The 20,261-nt window shown below is 48.0% G+C and overlaps 6 protein-coding genes across 6 annotated transcripts; 3 read left to right on the forward strand and 3 right to left on the reverse strand.

Annotated features, from left to right (window-relative positions):
- Positions 1-3,837: 3,837 nt before the first annotated feature.
- Positions 3,838-8,949, reverse strand: SWR1 (swr1 complex component; the record flags this gene model as incomplete). Its single annotated transcript, XM_049253325.1, has 2 exons — positions 3,838-8,828; positions 8,883-8,949. 2 exons carry the CDS (start codon positions 8,947-8,949, stop codon positions 3,838-3,840), a joined length of 5,058 nt encoding a protein of 1,685 aa, XP_049107671.1.
- Positions 8,950-9,406: 457 nt separating this feature from the next.
- Positions 9,407-9,984, forward strand: LOZ57_004282 (uncharacterized protein; the record flags this gene model as incomplete). Its single annotated transcript, XM_049253326.1, has 3 exons — positions 9,407-9,535; positions 9,594-9,905; positions 9,955-9,984. The coding sequence occupies 3 exons, from the start codon at positions 9,407-9,409 to the stop codon at positions 9,982-9,984; spliced, it is 471 nt and encodes a 156-aa protein (XP_049107672.1).
- A 759-nt stretch (positions 9,985-10,743) lies between these two features.
- Positions 10,744-15,012, forward strand: LOZ57_004283 (uncharacterized protein; the record flags this gene model as incomplete). The annotated part of the gene is made up of 5 exons (XM_049253327.1): positions 10,744-12,674; positions 12,725-12,910; positions 12,970-13,438; positions 13,497-14,081; positions 14,137-15,012. The coding sequence occupies 5 exons, from the start codon at positions 10,744-10,746 to the stop codon at positions 15,010-15,012; spliced, it is 4,047 nt and encodes a 1,348-aa protein (XP_049107673.1).
- Positions 15,013-15,367: 355 nt separating this feature from the next.
- On the reverse strand, positions 15,368-15,936 carry LOZ57_004284 (uncharacterized protein; the record flags this gene model as incomplete). The annotated part of the gene is made up of 4 exons (XM_049253328.1): positions 15,368-15,514; positions 15,582-15,755; positions 15,815-15,828; positions 15,894-15,936. The coding sequence occupies 4 exons, from the start codon at positions 15,934-15,936 to the stop codon at positions 15,368-15,370; spliced, it is 378 nt and encodes a 125-aa protein (XP_049107674.1).
- Positions 15,937-16,770: 834 nt separating this feature from the next.
- Positions 16,771-17,523, forward strand: LOZ57_004285 (uncharacterized protein; the record flags this gene model as incomplete). The annotated part of the gene is made up of 3 exons (XM_049253329.1): positions 16,771-16,885; positions 16,939-17,225; positions 17,290-17,523. 3 exons carry the CDS (start codon positions 16,771-16,773, stop codon positions 17,521-17,523), a joined length of 636 nt encoding a protein of 211 aa, XP_049107675.1.
- A 275-nt stretch (positions 17,524-17,798) lies between these two features.
- LOZ57_004286 (uncharacterized protein) lies at positions 17,799-18,977 on the reverse strand (the record flags this gene model as incomplete). The annotated part of the gene is made up of 3 exons (XM_049253330.1): positions 17,799-18,550; positions 18,608-18,817; positions 18,926-18,977. The coding sequence occupies 3 exons, from the start codon at positions 18,975-18,977 to the stop codon at positions 17,799-17,801; spliced, it is 1,014 nt and encodes a 337-aa protein (XP_049107676.1).
- Positions 18,978-20,261: the final 1,284 nt, after the last annotated feature.

The following is a 20,261-nucleotide window of genomic DNA, read 5'->3' on the forward strand; positions in this document are numbered from 1 at the left end:
CCTGACACCCCAAGGGTCGTGCTGACAGGCGTTTTAGATGGCGCTGAATGGCTTTGTGAAACCGTCAACAGGTAGAAAGCTTTATATCCCAACTGTGTGGGAGGTCCGTACCTGCGGGTTTACACAAATTTGAGAAATGAAGGATTCTTGGGTATGCAGCCTGACCCAGAGCTTTATTAACAACAACTGCGCCTAAGACGCCGACGATTCTTCTAGGCCTGGAACTAAACGTACAGGGATATCAGAACCGCCACAAGGACGGGCCGCTTTGATTTTGCGTTTATATTTCGTGAGCTGCCTCTCTCCCCGATGTCTCTGCCGCCCATGCCCCGTGAGAACCTTGACGCTCAGTCCCAGTTCGGGGGCAATATTTTGTACGGAGTACAGCGCGAGAACCATTCAATACTTTTGTTCCGGTGGACGATCTTCGGGCTCACTGGCCCTCCGGCGGTACAAGAAAGATACTATTAGTCAAGATCCTCCTCCCCGCTGTATGCTTTCAAACACCGGCCTACGAATCAAGCAGCGGATTGCCACAGACTTCATCGATTAAGGTTAGCTGGCTTTCGCAGGAGAATCACGGCCTGGCGAGACGACCTTGTATGGCGCGCAGCTGTCATGGGCAGAAAGAAGGCTTCGGGTGCGCACGAGCGAGTCAGTAGTGCGGAGTTACGAGACATACACCGTGGTAACATTCGCTAATTTCATGGTTCGCACCCTTGTCGCTTGCATCTCAACCCCGGCGAAAAAATTGGGCTCTGGGAATAAACTGTCCTATGGCTGCGAAGGACTCGCGTATGATTGATCACAATCCGTTGGATGGCCCAATTGTGTTCGACCATAGTCCCAACTGGACGGGTACAGCCCATGTAGCTGCAGGACGCTTGTTTCTCGTGATACGTTGGGGCACAGCATGGATGGCCTATGGCCACGGACCATATCTGTGCATCTAAAATTCCCCCATTTCCAGGGGGAGGGATGAGAATTTTAACAGCAATGTGGTATGGAGAGCACAGCTCAAACTGAAACGCCTTTTGGCCAGAATCGACTCGCGCGCCGCGAAAGTATGCTGAATAATAAGACAGCAGCAAGCATAGCACATCCCACTCAGCCTCCCTGGCCCTTAGCGTTAGGCATAAAAAGCAAAACCGGGGCCATCCACCCATCGTCAGATGTTTGGCGAAATCCGAGCCGCCATCTGGTCTCTGAGAGCTTGGGGCGCCCTGTCTGTATGTACCTACTGGGTATATACAAGACTCCGGAAACGAAGCCATATTTGCCGGTACCAGACAAACAGGAAGGTGACCCGATCCTAGCTGTCCCAAACCGTTCACGCGCATACACATAGGCACAGCCTTGGGCTCTGTTGGTGAGGTATCCTAGAGGGGGCCGTTTGCATCGCGCGTTTTGAAAGTCGGGTCAAGCACAGCCGCACCGGGCAAATCGTAGATGATGGTTGATCTCCAAAAATACAAAACAAGAGGATTATCGACAATTTCTCTGACCGGCGACTCTTAACTTCGCTAACTGGCGTTTAAGCGGCTGTGGGTTTAGTTAACTTACGGGGAGACCCACAAGTTAGCTTGCTCCACGCCCCAAGACTGCCCCTAGTGTTCGAGCACAGTATTACACGGAGTACGGAGGCTTCGCAAGCGACAAGAGGAATAAACAAGGTTGGCGGGTATTAATTTCCCGCTATGGAGATCTTAAGAAGGTCATTGTGATGGACAACGCCCGTCGATCATGGGGACAAGGGTTGCTCTCGAAGTCTACTATTCAAGGGTGCAAGTCCTTTGAAGTTATTCTGAGTCGTTAGTATATTGCATACTTACTCCGTACCGGATATTCCCTCTTCAAGGCAAGCGGTGCGTGTCCTTCACAACATTCTTCTTCAGAAACGACTGCGCCGGAGCCTCGTTTGGATGTGCCATCAAGTGCGTGTACTGTGCACAGAAGACCCGGGAAACCGTTCACGGTGACGCTGGTCATTGCAACATCGGGCGTGACCTTTTCAGGATCCCTCCGAGCGCGGCGTAGAGCCACCCCGGTCGGTTTAAAATGTATCATGAGGCCATTGTTGACCTATTGCATGTCCATACATACCGGTCGCCTTGGGTCAATTACGTTGTGATATGGTTATCGCCGTTCAGTGACATACGAACCCAGGGTGTAGCTATCACCTGCTGGCTCTAAATTTTCGCGGCGGCCATGCGCCACTGATCCCACGACTACATAAAATCCTTGCATATGCCATGGAAGACTTCTGTTGGACTTTTGCGCTCATTTGGCACGGGTAACTTACCGGCTGAAAAAGAATCGTGGATCCAAACCATCGGGCCTACCGATCAAACGGGATTATAATCATTTGCCTAGTCACCGCGTATGTATGTACGGAGTACTCTGTACAGAGTAACTACACATCTAAGTACTACTATTTCCGGTTGACCAGTAACTGGACGGGGGCGGGATGATTGCCGAAGACGATCTGGTGAAACCATCCATGCTCTCTGCGTGGTTTTACTTACATGACTGCCACATTCATAGCGAGTCATACTCCGTACTCTGTACAGACAGGAAGCTGATGGGCTGGTGATGAAGTCTAACTGCCTATTCTATGTTAACTGCCCTAAAAGGTATGTGGAAGGCCAACCTTCTGACCGAAGTCTCGCCCTCCGATCAGCACAAGGTGCCCACCGTGCCGGCAAAGAGCTACCTTCTCTCAAGGAAATATACTTTCAGCGTACAAAATATGCTCAGCCATACCCACTTTACGAACGAAAATTGGAGAACCCGCCTCCTGAAATCTGTTCTCCGTTTCCACTGATTCGAATGCTTGGTTTGATTTCCGGAACGTAAACCATCCCGCTGGAAGAGAGTTTTGATCTACCACATCCTTCGTGCCGCCAGAGCGTTGGCATCCCCTCTTCTTTGGGGCATGAATGCCTTCCCGGTACTCATTGAATGGCTTGCAGGGTTTTTGTTTGCATACATAGCCAACACAACAATGGAACATCCGGCCTGATCCCCCCGTAAACATTACAGTGTTCCCCGGGGATTGCTCGTAATGTAAATTTCAGTCGTCGATCCTCCGTGTGGCCAATCATAGCTAGACGTCCTACTGCAAAGCCCGGCAAGGAGAGGAGCGCGTGGAAAATTCTTTCACGCGTGGAGGTGAGAACGCTGTCTTCAGACCCGCGCTCAGACGCACGCTAGCGGAAGCCAGGCCCTGAGCCGGGCTCAAGGGGTGTTCTGGCAAAGCACGCCCGCAGAATTAGACTCAAAGGAATAAACGAGACTTTTCCTTATATGAACATGCCGTACATAAAGCATGAAGCTACAGAGCCAATAGGTGCGTAGATGACAAGATCCTGGCCTCGGCTTCCCCTGAGGATGTATCCTCAAACGGGGTGGTTTATTGAATACTAGCAATGCAGGGCAAATGTATGAATGTTGTACGTACATACGTACTCCATACGCGGATATGCACGTACGCAAAAAGTAGGAAGAAGAGACCTGGGGGAATTATGTATAGTACGTACTACGGAGTACAAAAGCAAATCCCCATCCTTTCGCCGCCGACGCCCATGTCATAACGGCGCTTTGCAAGCATAGCAACCAAATGCAGTCAAATGCAAAGAAGAAAATCAGAGTTGAGAGATATACGAGCGCTCGCGCTGGCTCCCACGCTGCCCGACGCCCTATCTCGTTCCAAGGAGACCAAAAGCAAAACACGATACCCGATGCGTCCGCCAAGGCGCGGGTCACGCCACGTGGGCTTGGCACCGGATGCCACTCTCCGAATATCCGAGAAATAAGGTTCGATGACAAATGTCGCCACTATCGACCCCGTTTGACGCGATGCTCTCTGCCTCTACGCACCTTCATCATCTTGCTCTTGTCTGGCGGCAGGGCCAGCGGCTCGTCCTTAAGGTTCCACCCCATGAACCGCACCAGGTAATCGTCGATGTGCCCGACAGCAATCTCCACACTGGCTGCTTTTTCTGCGACTGCGACTGGCGTGGGGGCGGAGGGCGCAGTGGAAGGCTCAGGGTTCTCAAGCGTCTGGGATGTGGTCGGGGGTTCTTCCTCGAGACACGCAATGCCTGCCGGTGTATTTGCCTGGCTTTCTGTTACACTTTGGCCTGGAGGGCCGGGAGTCTGAGGCAGACTGCTCTCCGCGAAATCATCGTCGTCGACGTGCTCCAGCTCCTTCTTGGCCGTTTCCGCGGCGTCAAGGTCTTCTTTGTCTTCTGCCTCTTCAAACACCTTGGGCTCGTTCCGCACTTTATTATCAAGAACCCTATCCATTGCCACGCTGGCTTCATCTTGTCCATCCAAGATGTCTTCCGCAAGCACGTCGCGCACGTCGAATTTCTGGAAGTAGTCTGTGGTGAATTCTCCTTCCTGAATTACGACATCGTCAAGCATCCGTTTTTGGTTGGCTTTGCGGAGAATGTTTGACTCAATAGTGTACTCGGAGACAAACCGGTATATGTGGACATCGCGAGTCTGGCCAATTCGATGACATCGGTCCTGACATTGCTTATCCATTGCGGGATTCCAGTCCAAATCGTAAAAAATGACAGTATCTGCCCCTGTGAGGTTAATACCCAGTCCGCCAGATCGGCTCGATAGGATAAAAACAAGGATTCGTGGATCGTTGTTGAACCGCTCAGTTAATAACTGCCGTTGCTCAATTTTTGTTGATCCATCTAAGCGAAGATACCGATGGCCGTGAACGTTGAGGAACTGTTCAAGAATGTCAAGCATCTTAGTCATCTGTGTGAATATCAGAGCCCGGTGAGCTCCGCTTTGAAGCTGCCTGAGTAATCTATCAAGTTGCTGAAGCTTGCCACAGTCGTACTGAAGCAGTCTTTTATCCGGAAAGGCGATGGATAGGCGCATCTGTGCCTCGTGGAATGGGTCGTACGAAGGAACGCGCTGCGAACGTGAAAAGTAGCGCGATTTTATTGGTGTCAACGCCGCTGATGCCACCGCCAAAGAAATTGCAGCCGGCGTTATACAAGCAAATTTTTGAATTAATGGTTCTGTCATGCGAGCCCTCTCTTCCAGAGACAATACCATAGTTTCAAGGGCAAGAGACTGGCGCGAGAACCAATCAATGAGCAAACATCGCCGTGGTCGCTGTTGAGACGTCGGTTTCAAGTTCATGTCTATTGTAAGAAAGTTGATCAAGCTTTCGCCATAAATTGGGCGCCTGCCATGGCGCTTGGATTCAAAATATAAGCATCGCTCCAGCTCCCCCATCCTTGCCTTTCGAGCAGTATTCTCCATCGATTCCAGTATGGCCCAGATAGAGGATCCATCGAAGCCCATTGACCAATTCGTACGGTTGTACTGACGCTCCCGCAGAAGGCGTAATGGGTTGTATGCCATGATTCTTGCGGCGTCATCTGTAAGCCTTCTGGATGTATCTTCTCTTGAGATTGGCACCAAATTCAGAAAGTCCATGTCAAGCTTCTCCAACGGACTCTCGTACAGAAGCCGACGGCGGATGACTAGGTCTTTGATCTCAAGGTTCGCTATTGTAGAACTAGACATTGCAAATGACGTCGTGATGGGACGAGTTTCAAAGAGGTCGGGATGGTTACACACCTTCCTAAGCTGCATTAAACAATTAATGATGGAAAGGTAATTTCCCGAGGCAAGAGTCTCTTTCGTTTGAGCTCTAGACATGAAGCCATCGTAGAGATACCGCTGTCTCTTGGACAACCGGCAGGTTACTACATGCTCATACTTTGCAGGCATTTGTTTCTCAACATCAGCTTTTAGCCGGCGAAGAATATATGGCCGCAGTACGGTATGTAGTTTCGTGACAACCTTCTTCGCCTCTTCATCCATAGTTTCTCTTCCTTGCTCGAGAATTTGCTCCACAGGCCGACGAAACCATTCAGAAAAATTGCGGAGATCAGCAAACCCTTCCACGCCGCTCTCGCTGTCATCATTAGGCATTAGAAAGAAGAGGAGCGACCATAATTCAGTTAAATTATTTTGAAGAGGGGTTCCGGTCAAAAGAAGTCTTGCTCTTGTTTTGAAGGTAAGGAGCGTCTGCCACCGCTGAGAACGGAAGTTTTTGATATTGTGAGCTTCGTCCAGGACCATGTAATGCCAGTTACGTCTTTTGAATGTTTGCTGATCCTGCAGTACCAGTTGGTACGAGGTGATGCAAACGTGCCAGCGATCATCGTCCATCCAGCCTTTGCGCTTTTGCCTCCGTTCCTCCTGCGTGCCGTAGTATGTAAGAATCTTGAACCCAGGACACCATTTTTTAAATTCCATCTCCCAGTTCAACATAACGCTGGTAGGGACAATGACAAGATGCGGACCCCATACTTCGTGCTCAACAGCAAGATGGGCTAACAGGGCGATAGTCTGAATGGTTTTACCTAGTCCCATCTCATCAGCTAGAATGCCATTGATATTACTCCCGTAGAGACCGGCAAGCCAATCTAGACCGAAATGCTGGTATTCACGAAGGGTCCCGCGTAGTAAATGAGGTATTGGTGTTTTGATCGAAGGTGCCTTCGGTGACTGATGGTCTTCTGCGGTATTGTCGGGAAGTTCATCTTGCTCGATACCAGGAGAAATAGGTTGACTGGGTAGGCGTTCCGGTTCAGTCTTTTGGTGATTGCCTGCATCCTCCTCCGCTCGAAGGGATGTAGGTGAGGCGAGGGTATGCTGATCGTCCACAAGCTGCGCCTCAAACTCCTGTGTTCTACCAATTGGGCTGATTGGGTGTTCCAGCTGGGGAGTATTGAGGGCATCTGCTGGTTCTCGAATTGGAGTACCAACGACGGACTTCTCATCACCCAACGGAAGAGTGGTGGAAGGTGTAGGGGGATGTGCGGAATTGAGTGTTGTCGAATCCGATCTCTTGTTATCGGTCCGTGGTCCAATTGGAACGAGATGAACCTCATCATCTTCTTCATTCGCGGAAAAATCTTCATCATCTTCATCAACAGTCATTTTAATGTCGGGGATAGATATTCGGTCATCAACTTCATCATTTCCAGCCTGGGGAGCAAGGTCCTTAGCAGAGAAAAATCCCAGAAGACCTGGATCGGAGCCTGAATCTTCATCGGACTCATCCTCACCGCTGCTTTCATGTTCGCTGTCTTCTGTATCGTCCATGTCAATAGATTCATCACTTTCATCCAATAAGACAGAATCTACTTCATCCAAAAGTACATCAGTCTGCATATCTCTGTCTTCCAAAACACCTTGCTCTGCTTCACCGGAGTCTTTGTATAGAGCTAGCTGAGTGGTAGAAATCGCATCGTCATGCCTTTTTGTTTCCTCATCATCCTCAGTGAATTCGGTTTCAGGTAAGTTGGCATATTTTGCTCGAAGGGCGGCAGGTGAAAGATCCGCATCGTCATCTGCAGTAGCCTCCTCTCCATCACTATCGGAGCTACCAGATGACATGTTAGCTTCATCTTCGGATTCGGATCCCGACGGATCTTCATTATCATCCACATCGTCATCCTCTATATCCCTTGATTCGCTATCATGCTCAAATTCACTAACGCCGCTATGTTCGCCCTTATCTGTAGCTCGTTTCTCCCAAAGTAGAGTGGACTGTTTGAGCGCTTTGTTCAGCAAACGCTGGTCGTTTAGTTTCCGCTCCTCTTCCAACCTAGTAGCCTTTGCTTTTTCTACCTCTGCACGAGCTTGATCAAATAGTCGTTGAAGGTCCTTGGCTAAAATTCGCCGCTTTTGTCGCATTTCTTCCTGCTGTTCCCTTAAAATATCCTCAGGCCTTTTATTGCGCTTTCTCCATGCATCTGCGCACCAATGTGCGAAGGTTTTTGCCATATGGCGATGATGCTTATGCTCTTTATCAAGAAGTTTTTTAAAATATAGGGCATGGGCTATAAAATGGTCATGATGGGAGTATTGTTGCTGAGGCTCCTCTTCTGGGTCATCCAGATAGATTGAACATCGTTCTTTGCTCAACAACCCTCCGTAATCTGCCTCGTGCCACAGCCTGTTTCGAGTCTGATACTCTTTTAAAGCAGAATTGGAATCTAGAAACCTATGTCCATCTTCTGTGTTTCCTTCATTTTCCACCCATTCTCGAAAAGACGCGTATTTCTTTAGTGGGACGAGGTGGAACGGATTCTGAGGTGACAAATAGGGGATCTTGACTTTGAATCGTATACGCGGGGTTCGTTTGATTGAACTATCATCAACAGTCTCGCCTTCAACGCCGTTCACCCTTCGGGGGTCCTCGCTTGACTGAATAGCCATACTTTCATCCCAAGTTGACTTTTGGTCATTGGTTCCATTAGTCGTGACGCTGATACTGCTATTGCCTTGATAGCCTTTTCCGAGGCTTCGACGTGTGCTCGTCCGGGGAGTTACTTGCGTAGTATCGAGAGCTTTCGCGCAGAAAGATTGCGCAGAATCTCTTCGACCCTCCACCCCATTTATAGAGCTATTTCTGTAGTGATAACGTTTCCTGGTTGTCGTAGGCAACTTGGATGGGGTCGACAACGGCGAAGATAGGTCATGTCTCGCCTTGAGATTATATTTCGTCCTGCTACTCTTCTCCTTCAGGTTAGATCGCGTGTGGCGCTTCTCAGTTGATGGGTGAGGGTCGGGCGGAACCGCATTAGTTCTGGTAGACCTGCGTCGGCCAGCATCGAAAAAGGAGGTTGGACCATCAATTCCAGCTTTCTTCCACGGCGGCGAAGGGGGTCGCGGAGTGGATCGTGAGGATGAATCACCAAGTTTCCGTCTTTTAGGTGGTGGACCTTGCAAAAGGTCACTTGAAGCATCGTTAATCGTATCTAATTTCACTTCACCTATGGATCTGTAAGAAAAAATGAAGGGTACAATGGACTTTTACAATGCCTTGCCTTGAGCTTCTGTAGTCGCGCTTTGGTTGCTGTTGTTTAACGCGCCGTTACAAGTCCCGTTTTGCATGTCTCGTAGCTCAGGCCGGGATGGGGCAAACAAAGAGAGGCAACCCCAACTTTCTCAACGAAAACACGTCTGGCCCACGAGATTTTACCATCAATAAGTAGGCTTCGGCCAGGCAAATTCACATAGAGGAGCTGGTCTAGTTATCGGCAAGTTTGGGCTGCTGGCGGGGCAAAAACGCGGTGACTTGATGAGTTGTGTGAGATTTGATTTTCTCCCCAGCTGTCCGCAATTTCCCACTGCGTCCGCTTACCTAATAGTTGACTACTACCCGCACGTGATGCTCCTTGTTGGTTAGGTTCCCAAGACGTTCATGAATTGATGTTGATACACTGGTTATAGCAGCGACAGCATTGAGTGCTTCTCATCCAGTTTTGGCGCTCTTGCTAGGGCTGTATTTAATGTGGGCATTTCCTGTGACTCTAGTATCAGTTTTATTCTAACCCTCATTGTTGACCAGATGCTGGTCCGTCGAATTTTGACTCCGCGATTGGGGTCTCGAGCCTGTGCCGGACTACCTTCTGCTACTCGCCCAGCATTTACCCAAATCCGACATGCCTCCCAAGCTGAGGTGGAAGACCCAGGCATGGTTAGTAACCATAGTTAATACTCGTTGATTGCGTGCGTCAATTCACAAAGGACTCTAGAATGGCGGTTATTCCAACCCTCCAGCCCAAAAGCGCCAATTCCGCGACCCATATGGTGAATGGTGGGATAAGCAGGATAGAAGGAATTTTGGGGAGCCGGTTCACGAGGATAATGATATTCTCACTACTTTCAGTACTGAAAGCTACAATCATTTCAAAGCGCCCAAGGCTTTCATGCTGCTAGGCATTTCAATTGCCTCGGTTTTCGCCTTCAGCGGCGTTGTTAGCTTCTTTTATCCTGACAAACCAAGCATTCCACGAACATTTGAAGACGGCCTTGTAAAGGAGTTGGGGGGTGTAAATGCTGTCAGGGTAAGCTAGCCTGGCGTATCTTCCAAACTCGATGCTAATTGGGCGACAGGCGCGAATTCCTGGTGAAGGTTCATGGTGAGGCTATATTGGCTCTGGCTTTGTATATAGATTAAATTAAGAGATTCCTGACTGCGGCGTCAATGTGAGATTCTTGGTATCTAAGCTAGGCGCTTTCCAGTAGCGAGGGTTTCACCGTCTGCACCAAGTATGTACTTATTTGTAGCCAGACTCTAGTCGACTAGGTGTGCCTACAGAGTTGTAACTTGTTTTTCTCCGCATGCCCCATCTAGCGGGATCATCCCCTCGTGTGTTCTTTGGGGACGCTTATGAAGCCGATCGCGGGTCTTGGCGCTAGCGCTTCGAGCCTACGTCAGACCTTGTAAAACACTTTGAAGCCAGGGGGGCCATACAAAGATTCCGCACTGGCTCTGCAGGCATCCAGTTTAATTGCACTATACCTAAGCTCTTACCTTTCGATGTTGGGATGCCTAGCTCTTTAATATCACTGCTTGAGTATTCTCTCTTGGGATTTGATTGTGGGCCGACGACCAGTAAGGTGAAACCTCAGATCATCCATTCATTTCAGCCATTCTTATCCGCGTCCGATTTTCCTAATAGGCAACTCGAACTATTCGCTCTCTAAAGCTATAGTGGCCGGCCCTTTGCTGCCGAAACTTCACCCGGCACCATCTACGAGCACACGTGCACTCACCCGGCACCATCTACGAGCACACGTGCACTCAAGTAACCTATGTCCGCCTTTGGGCGTCCTCGCGATTCCCCAAGCCCAGGTGGACCAACGTCTTTCGGTTTAGTAAACAAGTCAAGCTAGAGACCGATGTCGACATCTTCTAAGAACTCATATCGCATCTCGCGACGTCTTAACAGCCACACAAGTCAGGACCTACGGCATGCGCGCAATATCTCTCTGGCTAGGCGACGGCCCGTCACCCACAATGACGCCTATACATATGCTCTCCGGGTTGCCGTTCTTTCATATATCCTGCAGCCGCGATTACGAAGACCGCAAAGCCAGCCGCCGCCAAAACCTCGCGTCAACAGGTCGTCAACATCGTTCCAAGACCTTATGAAAGATTTTACTTTGGTGAGGGACTCAAAAAGTACAAGATTTCCGCATGGTTTCATTGCAGAGCTGGAAAAGCGCTTAACGGGTGTGCTTATCGGTCGTGAGAGGAGAAAGGAATACCAGGACCCTACTGTTAAACGGACTTTTGCAGTTTTCCTCAACGCCCTAAAGGAACAAACCTTTAAGAAGAGAATGGAAAAGGATAGACGAGTAGAAGACCTTGTGCTGATCTTCTTTTCAAATGCTACGAAGGAGCTATCCAAAGGAAAGCCACCTGAAGATGATAGCTGGAAGTTAATGGTTGATCGGCATGTTGCCCTTTTTGTCAGACTGATCTCTCTCATAATGAAAGACCATGATTGGCTACGAGAAAAACCCGAATTAGCTTCCAGATTATCCGTTCTCGAATCTAAGTTATTGGCCCATGATCAGGACCTAGCTGAGCCTTCTCAATCCGATGGAGTAGGATCCGCCATGGAAATAGTGCCATTGAGTTACGATGTCAAAGATATGCCGTTGGTACAAGTTGTTGCCAAAATCTTTGGTCTAAGAGAATCGCAAGTTCAATCTGATGTGAATAAAAATAAAGACAGTTGGACAGCCAAAGAAGCCTTGCGAGATCTCAAAACATATCAAACGCATCTTAATTTACGCACTGGGAAGACTCTTTCTAAAGCTGATTTTGAACATGACGATGGCTACGAGCTTTGGAAAAAGGCAGAGGCTCCAGACCTATCCCAGATGATGCTAGCCATTGTACAGTCAAACCCAGAGCTTGCTAGAAGTACACCCGGCGCTGGATTACCTCAATTTAACGATTCCCACCTCGACATGTCACCTGTTTCAGATACTCCTCCACCTCATGTTTTCAATCAGCCCGCTGATTTATCTTCACTATCCCTAGCTGATTCTGTCGATGAGCCACAACTTGATACAGGCGACCTGTATACCTTCATTCCCCCTGATCCAAGGTCTTATTATCGTTTTATCCTTGTTCAAATCGCTTCCCACGATCTGAATGACAGGGCGCTAGAGCCCTCTGATGCCACTGCCGAGAATCCAACACTGAAACTTCTTTCTAAGCAGTCAATGGAACTTCTCAATGAATTAGGCTTGCGATGGCGAATACCTACCTGCTCTCGCGTGACACTATTCTTAGATGTTTTCGCAGCTAAATATGTAGATCAAGAGGTTGACCTTGACACCCTAGATTCAGCGTTTATCTTCCTCAAAGAACCTCCTGCAGAGAGAAACAAGCGGGCAAGTTTCGTCGCACCGGTATTTTATGAGAGAAACAAATTCACAAGAGCCGATATTTGTACTATGCAGCGAACTCTTCTAGCACTGCACAACGCGCTGCTCCGCCAATTATATGAAACGATGATGCATTGTTATGATAGCAAAATTCCACCCCTTGGCCCTGTTCTCTATGTAATTGAGAATCATGTTGAATCTGACCCTAGTTTCTTATCCAACGATGTGGACCAAGAACATTTCCAAGGCTATGCGCATCAGGGATTGGTAGAGAAGGCAAAAGAGGTGTATCAAGAAAATCTCAATAATGAAATTCCTCCTGAGCAGGAAACATGGGAATTTTATCATGTCGTTCAGCTTAGCAAGGCTATCCTGAAGCTTTGCCAACGAATCCAAAAAAGATACAAAAAAAATCCAGAAATCATGGGGTATGTAATACCCATTATTTCCTTTAGCTCTCAAAACTAATCCGAATAAGTGTTAATGTCCTCACGACGCTTATACACTGCGTTCTTCCCATGTTTGCTGAGGATGCTCAGGATATAGTCCGAAGAATTATCGAGCAAGCTACCGCCAACGGTGGAGAAATTGAGGTACAGGATGGATTTGATTTGTATAAGGAATTATCGGACATGCGCCGGGTTTATGGTGACGCACTTCCAGGGTAGGTGCTTTCTTCCAACCGTAAATTGAAAATGCGCATTCATAGTGACATAATCGCAGAGAACCCTTTCCCATACCTATCGAGCAACTGCTGGCTGATTTTGTTTGGCGCTGGATTAAACTTACTGATGAGAAGATGGTTTGTTGGGTAGAGCAGGCCGTTAAGCAAGACGGATTTAAAGTTCGAACGGAGTCTCCAGAACATATACCCACTGAGGAACAACGGCATAGCGTATCTGTAGGGGACATATTCAGATCATTCAACCAAGTGGTTAATCAGATAGTGGAGCTTCAGTGGGATGACGATGTTGGATATGCAAAGTTCATGACTGCAATCTCAAAATCTATTGGTGACGGGCTTTCGAGATACTGCGAAATTATTGAACAGTTATTTATTAAGGAGATGGATCGACCTACACCTGAGCAAGAGGCGGCTACTAGACAGACAAAACAAGAAAAATGGATGCAATTGGCAAAAGAAGCATGGAGCAATAAAGAGAAAGTAGAACCGTTTCAATTCTTTGCAGAGGTATGTTTCTCAAGTTCCTTGACCTAGCTTTCAGCTACTTATCTGATATGATCCTTAGTCTTTCGTGAAACTCAACAATATTGAATATGCTCTACAGCAGCTCGATAAACTGGAAAAAGATATCAACGTTGATGGGTGCGCGGATGTCATTGCTAAGAACACTCCTGCACTTGCCAAAAAGCAACGCAAAGTAACCACTTACGTTTTCACGGTAAAGATTGTGGAAGCGGAAGATTTAAAAGGATGTGACATGGATGGTCTAAGTGACCCCTATGTCGTTCTCACTGATGAATACCAAAAACGCATTTATAAAACCCGTATAATATATGACAACCTCAATCCAAGATGGGATGATACCGTCGATATAATGACCAAAAGCCCCCTAAACATTATAGCTACTCTTTGGGACTGGGACGCCGTTGGTGATCACGATTATGTCGGACGGACATCTCTGAAGCTAGACCCAGCCCACTTTAGCGACTTTGCACCGAGGGAATACTGGCTAGATCTCGATACCCAAGGCAGGTTGTTACTTCGAGTTAGCATGGAAGGAGAGCGTGATGATATTCAATTTTACTTTGGTAAGACTTTTCGGATTTTGAAGCGAACGCAGAGAGAAATGACCCGGAAAACGACAGAAAAGGTAAGTCTCGGTCTATTGCATTAAGCATATGAATTTCTGCTCACGCCATCTCTAGCTTTCTGCATATATTAACCACTGCCTATCACGCAGGGCTTTAAAAGCCTTACTTTCAAAAGGGATCAGCATGTCAACAGTCTCGAATTATTTCAACAGGAACCGAACTCAAACGAACCAGGCCCCTACGTCTGCTGAGATTGAAGGAGCACTACACCCATTGTTTACATACTTTGACGACAACTTTTCGATTATGAACCAAACGCTTACTGCTGATGCGATGAGAACTGTCATGGCTCGACTATGGAAAGAAGTTCTCGTCACAGTAGAGGCTCTTCTTGTTCCCCCACTATCTGATAAGCCTTCTCACCAGCGGCCTCTAACTCAGCAAGAGGTCGATATTGTATCCCGTTGGCTCACGCTCTTGCTTAACTTTTTTAATGCTGTTGACGAGGAAACAGGCGAGGCCAATGGCGTCCCAATGGACATTCTTAAATCCCCAAAATACCACGAGATCCAAACCCTTTTCTTCTTCTATTTCGAGCCGACGGAACATCTTATTCGCACATCGGAGCGCATGGCCAACGCCACAGCCGCGCGACAGCAAGCCAACCGCAGCCGCCTCTCAGTGACTTCAGCATCGTTTACGCCCTTATCGGGCATTCAGTCCAACCGACGCGGAAAGAGCATCATGTATAAACGAAACCTGGGCACGATGAAAAAGGCTAAGGAGGAAAAATGGCGCGAGGCACAAGCAGAGCCAAATGACGACATGATCCTGCGTATTTTGCGCATGAAGCCTGAGGCAGCGAGCTATCTGCGTGATAGAAGTCGACAGAAAGAGAGACTTGCTACAGCGGCAGCTGCGGACTTAATTGTGAAGCAGAGTCTGATGGCTAGCGGTGGTGGACGAATGGGTGGAATGTTACCAAGGTGAAGACGCTGGCCGAATCTTATCTTTAGGGGTTCTTGTTTAGGGAGTATACTTAATCTCATTTTTTCCCTTTTCTCACGTTTGCAACTGGGGAGGCGTCATTTCCGGCATGTTTCGATTGCCTGATGATATCCAAAGATTGTCGATTTGAATTTTCTCGGGAGTACGGAGGTTTCTATCGTCCATGAAAGGTTTATGTTTGCAAGCTAATACTCGAAACTATTTACGGTTGCATGATGATTACTATATACGCACATATGTGCAGTTATACATTCTCCATGGCTAGCCACCACTTTTATTTTATATACGTGCTATATGGTAATGATACATTTCGGTATCCAGGCCTGCTGTAATTGTTCTATGCCAAGGCAATGCACTCAATCTCGACAGGCACGCCTTTAGGGAGCTGGTGGACGGCAACACAGCTACGAGCAGGCTTGTGAGCGAAGTACTTCTCAAATACACCGTTCATCTCAGCAAAGTCACCCATATCAACGAGGAAGACCTATTTAGAAGATTGATCAGCACATCGCATACACAAAGATATCTATGGCACTTTCAGAAACACGCACGTTGACCTTGACAACCTTGTCAATGGAGGATCCCGCGGCGGTTAAGACTGCAACGACATTCTTGCAGCATAGGTCAGTTTTCTCGGCGATAGAACCCTCAAGGAGCTCGCCTTTGTTGTTGGCGGGGATCTGGCCAGAGACAAAAACTTGGCCGTTGGCTTTGATGGCTTGGGACTTAAGGTTGTTTGTTAGTACTCTATTCGTAAATTCAATTTGTATGTGGATTGACGAACATAGGGGCCAGCGGCTACGGTTCGCATGATAGGTTAGTCAAACATGTCAAAAAAAGTTAGGTGGGGGGGGGAAACATACGAGGGCAAGCGTCCTGGGTGAAGACCTTAGACATATCAGCCATTTTTCGTATGGATTGGGCAGCAATTGAGGTTCGAAAGATAGTAACAAATCTGTGAGGGCGGATGGGCAGTGACAGTCGAGGGAGTGGATGACGAGAAGTACACGTTCGTCGGAGCATATCAAGGTTGTTTGAACGGACTTAATAATCGAACTCCGCGGGGTAGCAACGAAAAGCAACGGGGAGAGGGGCACCAGATTATGTAACCCGCGGAGAATGATGAGCTAGGCCTGATTTGGGCTAGCGTTGGCCGCCAGGCAACCAAGCTTATCCTTCGATAACCGGGCGGCTGCAATCAGGATCCATCCAGCAAACACAGCAAACAGTCGCCCAGGCTGGCAGCACACTAGTCCCCAATAGGCCTAAAGCTTGGCCGCTCCCTGAAGCTTATCTGCTTACCCCAGCACTGAAACGACCCGACGCCAAGCCGCTGCTTCCGAAGCTGCCGAAAGGCCAGCCAACCACAGCACGTCAGCCGACGATTCTTCTTAAATGTGCTCAATTCGACTCTTGAGCCGCCGTGCCTGTTTGGCGATGGCGCTGCTTTAGACATGCGATTGGTGCGCTCGAGCTTTGCTTCTCTTCTTCCCCGCAATCCCATGTGGCAGCTTCGATGTGAGCCAGTTTCCTGGGAGGCCAGACACGAGGCCTAATGAGCTCTTCGGCTCATCTAGGAAGCATATAAAAGACAGGCGATGGCCGGAAGGAAGCTGCTGAAGTCGTTTTCAGCCCATCTTAGTTGTTCAACCGCCGTGTACACATTTTTCCTGGACTGTTAGTATAGAATCATCCAGCAATAACGACACTCTTAACGTCCGTGCATTTGAACCCACCGCCATGAACCCCATCCTCCTCATTCTTCTCGGCTTCCTCCAGCTGGCATCGGCCCACTTCCGTGTGGATTATCCCTACTGGCGAGGAGATTCCTTCAGCACCCAGTACACTAGGCCCTGTGAGTATGAATACCATCAGTCAACTGTTGAGGTAGACTAATATCTTGAGCAGGCGGCGGCGTTAACGTCACAAACAACCGTACTGAATGGCCCCTTGACGGAGGCTCCATCCGTTTCAGTCCGTCGCACAAATGGGCCTTCACATATGTCAATCTTGCTATTGGCAACGATGATACAATGATTTTCAATATCTCTCTCGTGCCCGTGTTCAACCAGACCGGCAATGGAACCTTCTGTTTCCCAAAGGTCAAGCTACCAAGCGGCTTGTCAATCTCCGCCGGCACAAACGCCAGTATCCAGGTCATTCAAGCCAGTGAATTTGGCTCCTCTCTGTACAATGTATGAAAATGGACCATGCACTATCCTCGAGTTGTAGTTTGGCAACTAACCAGAGAATTTATAGTGTGCTGATATCACATTCACTGAGAACGCACGGACACTTGGCAACGATCAGTGCCAAAACTCAACTAACGTTGGCGGCGTTGCAATCGGCGGCTCCATATCGATGCCAAGTGGCACATCGCCTAGCAAGCCCACAGCATCGGGCTCAAGTGCTGCAGGGTCCCTGGCAAGCACATCTACCTGGAACGCAGGAATTGCTGCAATTGTGTTCGGTTTGATTGGAAACCTCTTATAAAAAATTCTGTTTGATTAGTAAAGCGCATAGTGTTAGATATTAGGTGGTTGGAGTGAAGGTTGCTCTAAAAGAGGTATATTGTTGGGTGTGTTAATGCAAGTTGATGACCTTTAATCATAGGCACATAATAATTGTGTGTGGACCATCCTATACTCAAGAAAGTCTCACTCCTATGCCCTCTCGTCCACAGAGAGTCGCTGCCTATATGCAGTAAAGAGCCCCATTATTGAAATATAGCCTCGGAGACAACAGAATCAAAAAGGCTGTTACATAATTCACGCATGTAGTTTGCATCCCACGCAAGGTTCTTGGGGATCCTTACTCCCGCAAATGTCGGGCCTCGGATCTCCAGATACATTTAGGTACCCAACTGCACCCTTTTCCATCCGAAAAATGGCGTGATCCACGATAGTATATGTTCCTGGGGCCACCATATTCATGTCGACAATGGTTGCAGACCCGGGAGGAACCGAAACAGTCTGTATACTTTGACCCGGTGGACTGAGAACGTCAGCCTTATCATACAATTTTTCAAAATTGCTGCCAATAACGTGGAACGAGCTACTTAAATTCGGACCCGCATTTCCAAAGAAAATTCGCACGTTATCGTTCGTCCGCGCTTGCAGAGGTTTATCCAGTGAGAGAGCTGACTCGCTGCCATTAAACACAATGACGTTTGGCTCTTCGCGCAGTGCTAGTGGATATGAAAATTCCACGGTAGAGGACCGTCGTCCATCCTCTTCCACATCCGGCGGCTCATGATAAAACTCGCTTTGTAATACGAAGTACTCCTTGTCCACGGGTGGAAGATCTCCCTTCTCCGGTTGCACGTATATCATCCCATACATCCCATTTGCAATATGAACAGGCACTGGGTTTGCAGCACAATGGTACATATACAAACCTGGGTGAAGGAGCTTAAATTGTGCTGTCTTTGTCTCATCCTTTCGGACTGTTGTCAACACTGAACCTCCTCCAGTACCGGTAAAAGCGTGGCAATCGATGTTGTGCGGATTTCCAGCCTCATCTTTATTTGTTAATGTTAACTATAGCACATCACCAACTCGCGCGCGTATAAATGGACCTGGCACTGTATCATTGAACGTCCATTGTTCATATTTGTACAAATTGGTAAGTTGTGCTAATTTTGTAGTCGTCGTCAAGTCAACTTCTAGTAGGACGGGGTAATCTCGCACAATCGGCGGAGGAACGTTAGGTGCTGTTGTGAGAATTGCTTTTTCCCTGGGAAGCTCTGATGTATATTTTGGTGCTTGAACAGCGCGATTATTAGAGCCTAAACATGAATAGTCAGCTTTTCTGTAACTTGAATATATTTACCAAAAGAGAATATCGTTCAAGCCATATGGATCAAGTCAACTGGATCGAATCACTACAGACATACCGGTAAAGGTAAGGGCTGGAGCCGAATCTTTTTTCTTAAGCCCCCAGTCCATCCGTATAGAGTCACGACGCCTATATATAACGAAACAAGCTACGGCAGAACCAGTGACAGCCAGTAGCAGCCCTAACCTTTCGCGATTTACACGCTGGTCGCCGTAAAGACCATTTGTCTTGGTTGAAATGCTTCGTGAACGCATAAACCCGGACCTCAGCGGCTGCTGGGCAGTTGTGAATAAGGGAGCTGAAGGGAAACTTCTTCTCAATATTAGATTTCCTGAGAATTTTCCCCTATAAATTCCACGGGATAAACCAATATACCAGGGCCCTGCCATTTTATCTGCTTGAATTATTAGTTTTCAGTGACAATTTGCTGGAAGAGCAACAAAATCTGGAAACCGGCTGGTGTGGTATTAGTATATAAGAACGGGTTAGATAGGCCAAGTTCTATATAAAAAAGTCGAACGAACATGGAGCGGCTGTATCGGCCAGAATTTGGGAACCATGAATTGTAGGCCTGAGATTAGCGGTTTAATCTTTCAAAGCAGGCAAAAATACCGGCACCTCAGCGAGCAAAGCAGAGCAATCAAAAGCAAAGGTTGGCCGTATTTAGGAAGCACAGGGCTTCATGCAACAGCATATGCATGGTCAATATTGCTGAGCATTCAAAGATGGCGAAATAGCTGGCTAACGGTTCGTGAATAATCCACTGCTAACGGACTTCGTGCAACTAGATTGACGCCACCACGGCCTTCCTCCGCGGACTATTTCTCCTGGAAGTATCAATTTGGCAGCATTCTATTGACAAGGTACCTTCTCAGTCCCTAGGAGCCGGAGTAATTCATTAGAGTCTAATTGCATGTGTTGTGTTTAGGGGTACAAGGTTATGACGTCGCCCCCGCGGACATGTTGCGCGTAGGAAGACGGAGAGTGCACAGCATGGAAAGTATTCATCAAGTATCAGAATGATTTTCTCGTGCGCAAAGCAGGACAATTGAGCTCAGATTCTGCGGCGGTTCGATATTTGATTGGCCATTCGACTGTTGCGAGGAATCGCCGAACGACTCCCATGTTGCAGACAATCATGCGGCTAAATCAACCAAAAGATTGTCAGCCAAACGTAGAATCAGATCTCATTTGCTGGAACTGGGGGCACATACCGACAATGTCAGTGAAGGGAGGCAGAGCCGGCAATGATTACCCGTGGGGGAGTTAAGAGTTCAGCATGACCGCTCGGGTCGTTACCTATCCCTTGACAGCAGTAGGATCCTTTCGTATTTATTTAAATACCTCGTGGATGGTGAAGGGTGACAAGTCGTCGGCAAGGCTCTTACTATTAA

This window comes from Ophidiomyces ophidiicola (assembly GCF_022830035.1).
Source record: "Ophidiomyces ophidiicola strain CBS 122913 chromosome Unknown scaffold_17, whole genome shotgun sequence".
NCBI classification, from domain to species: Eukaryota; Fungi; Ascomycota; class Eurotiomycetes; order Onygenales; family Onygenaceae; genus Ophidiomyces; species Ophidiomyces ophidiicola.